The sequence below is a fragment of the Stereum hirsutum genome (genome assembly GCF_000264905.1).
Source record: "Stereum hirsutum FP-91666 SS1 unplaced genomic scaffold STEHIscaffold_10, whole genome shotgun sequence".
Taxonomy (NCBI): Eukaryota; Fungi; Basidiomycota; class Agaricomycetes; order Russulales; family Stereaceae; genus Stereum; species Stereum hirsutum.
In genome coordinates, this window is record NW_006763140.1 from 1,709,122 (window position 1) to 1,712,190 (window position 3,069).

At 45.8% G+C, this 3,069-nt stretch overlaps 1 protein-coding gene across 1 annotated transcript; it reads right to left on the reverse strand.

Moving 5' to 3' along the window:
• Positions 1–1,215: 1,215 nt before the first annotated feature.
• STEHIDRAFT_112621 (uncharacterized protein) lies at positions 1,216–2,449 on the reverse strand (the record flags this gene model as incomplete). Its single annotated transcript, XM_007306191.1, has 4 exons — positions 1,216–1,343; positions 1,651–1,776; positions 1,900–2,181; positions 2,311–2,449. The coding sequence occupies 4 exons, from the start codon at positions 2,447–2,449 to the stop codon at positions 1,216–1,218; spliced, it is 675 nt and encodes a 224-aa protein (XP_007306253.1).
• Between the last annotated feature and the right edge of the window lie 620 nt (positions 2,450–3,069).

The window sequence follows — 3,069 nt, forward strand, 5'->3', positions numbered from 1 at the left end:
TTTGATCTCTTGCCTAAAAGTGCCACTGGGGCCACAACCCACTAAATTATTGCCACACAAGCTACAGACATTGCATGGTCTCGAAAAAATCACTATAATTTGCAGAATAATCAAGTCTATCATAGTCATATCTGGTGCCCATAACATTGATGTCACCAGTTCCATAAATCATCAAATACGCTAAACTGGACCCCTTTTCCAACATTAAGCTGTGCACACATTAAATCAAATCAATCTGCCAAACTAAAATCATCATAATTTGTAGAATATGCATATCTATCTGACAAGTATATGGTCTCTACCTTGTGAGTATCCAATAGTCTTCCTACATAGCGGGTCCCTTCATGACTAATTGAAACTCCGTACTCATGTGTGCGGAGTTTGAATTTATTCCAGAAGAATACTGAAACACTTGGTCATTTGATTTACTGGATGTTCTAGGCCGGAGAAGTCTGAGCTGAAGAGGTCCATGGACTGGTCTATGGGACTGAAATATAGGGTTAGGGGTCTGCACGAACCTTGCGTTGCCCGTGTCGCCGCCAAACCTAACAAAGAAAAGAAGCAAAAGAAAGAGGTAGTATAAACGATGTACCTTCGTTCCTCAGGCATCGTCATTGGCTGAGACCTCCTTCCTCTCTCAGCTCCTAGCCTCTCGTAGTATATGTAATGGTCTGCATATATTTACATACCCCAGCTTTGTGTTTGTCAACACCTGAACTAGCCCATTGATTCAATCTGCTTTTTGCCCATTCAACCCCGTCTCTTCAGACCATTTCACAAACACCACCTGTGATTTCAACCTACTCATAGTACAGTCGATAGATACACTCATACGGCATACACCCATACGGCATAAAATATTACATTTTTACGTCAATTACGCTCATATGGCATAAATCGGTCAAATGTAATCTCAATCAGGCCTCGGCATCAGGTGGCCCACACCTTGGAGTGCCACTTCAAGAATCCCGTATTTTCAGATTTGCTGAAGGTCTCATGCTATCACATTGTAAGAGAAAACACCGCAAGGAGAGACTCTCCCATATGTCACACTTTATTTTGCCCCACAGATCTTATATGTGCATTATTTATCCTGAGGAAGTGAAAAGGACTGGATTCGTGCCTATCTTATCTATTCCTCATACGGCATAATTTCTCATACGGCATAAACGGCGGCCCGCCCCGACCGTATGCCGTATGAGCATATCAACTGTATCAATTGTACCCTTCAACGGTACAGATGTATAAACATGCTCCTCCTTCCTTTGGAGGAATACAGAAGACCACCATAAAGCCTTGAGGAGTGTAAAGAGACTCCCAGTGGTACTCTTGGGAATAACACACTGTGTACCGCACTCAGAGATAAGAGACGTGCAAGACAGGAGAAGAACAGAAGAATATGATCACATGTAGTCATGCCATAGACTACATGGAGGTTAGATGTCCGGTGTAGGAGCAACAACTTGGTCAGCATGGAAGGTGCAAGGGAGATTGTGAGGAAGAGACGTAAGAGGGGACAGCCTTCCTCAAAAAGTTTGGCAAGCGCGGCTTTTCACAAAGACGACTCAAGAACAGGAGACCAAGGCTCTGGGATCATTCAATTTGCCAATCATGATGCGCTGAATGATACCTGGCGTGAAGGAGGCTCACCAGCAGCAAATTCCTCCTCGTCCTTCTCCTGGTCCACCTTGGCTTGAAAGACACACAAATCTCTGAGGTCTTTCTCCTCGAGATCGATGTGCCACTCCGGTTTTGCGATATCTTCATAGAACAGCTCTGTGCATTTGAAGCCGCTCGGGTGTCAGAACCACGAAAAAAAGAATCATGAGTCTCCTATATCAATCTATACGCAAACTCGATCTTGCTCTGGCAAGGTGTGAGCACACGCGACAAGGACACCTGTGTAGGAAACAGTGTATCTATCGGAGGCGTAGCAGTTTGCCTCTGGGAGGCCTCCTAAGGTGAACAGAATGGTGTAGTGATGACAAAGTTCGCCGTGGTAGTAAAGATAGATTTCTCGGGAGTATATGGGCTCGCCGAGAGGAAAGTGAGGGGCGGAAGACTGAAAGGTGGGCCTTCCAGACCGTTCCTCGAGCTTGATGGGAGTGGACTGGGAGCCATATGAGAACGCGTCTGGGTGGAACATGGTCGGAGAAAGTTTCATGGCAAGGAAGGTGTGCCCTTTCAAAACAGAGAATGATGAATGCCGAGGGATATGTGAAAGCACTCACCAGAGACTGATTTTCAAGAGAAAACGGAAGAAATAGTCAGAGGGGGTGATTGACGAACAGCAAAGGGAAGGGTGCGCACCGGCAGGACTAGCCTCCTGGCTTTCCTCAACAGAGCCGTGCACATCACCTGACTCCCCGATGGTGGTTTCTCCCGGGTATATTGGGCTGGGCAAGACCGCTTGGAGCGGAAAAGATTGGGTATCACGAAAGGAGGTCATCTTGAGCACGATTTGAACGAGACAGCTGCAGGTTATTTTGCTGAAGGAGGTGGTACCGACAGAGAACAGGGCTGAGCGCTTTCAGTTGAAACAAGACACGTGCACGCGTGATCCCCGCTGACATGGTGACGAGATCAAACTGAATGCAGGGCCAGAGAATGAATTACAAGTGAAATGGGAACCTATTTTGTATATCCGTGAAACAACTTATCATAAAGCCGAAGGTAAAGAGAAAAATAGAAAAAAAAAGAAGAACAAACTTGGGGGGAGAGGCCATTGCTATACCTAGCATGGCAAGCACGATGCCTGGTTTTTTAATTAGTTTAATGTTTATTGTTTTTATTTACTCAAGACTTTTGTATTACTCAGAGGTCATATATGTCATCATCTGCTGACCCATTTAAGACACTTTTGATGATTGTGCAAGGCTCAGACTTATGTTAGTACACATGGGCTCTACCATCATTCTTCCTTCCTCCCCCGCCGCCGCCACCATTCTTTATCTCCTCATTCCTCCCCTCCACCATCTTCCCCCATCCCTGCCAAGTCCCAGGAGCTCCACTGCCTGCCTTGTCATGCTCCGTACCCAAGAAGATATTGATCTACTCCAGTATAAAGAT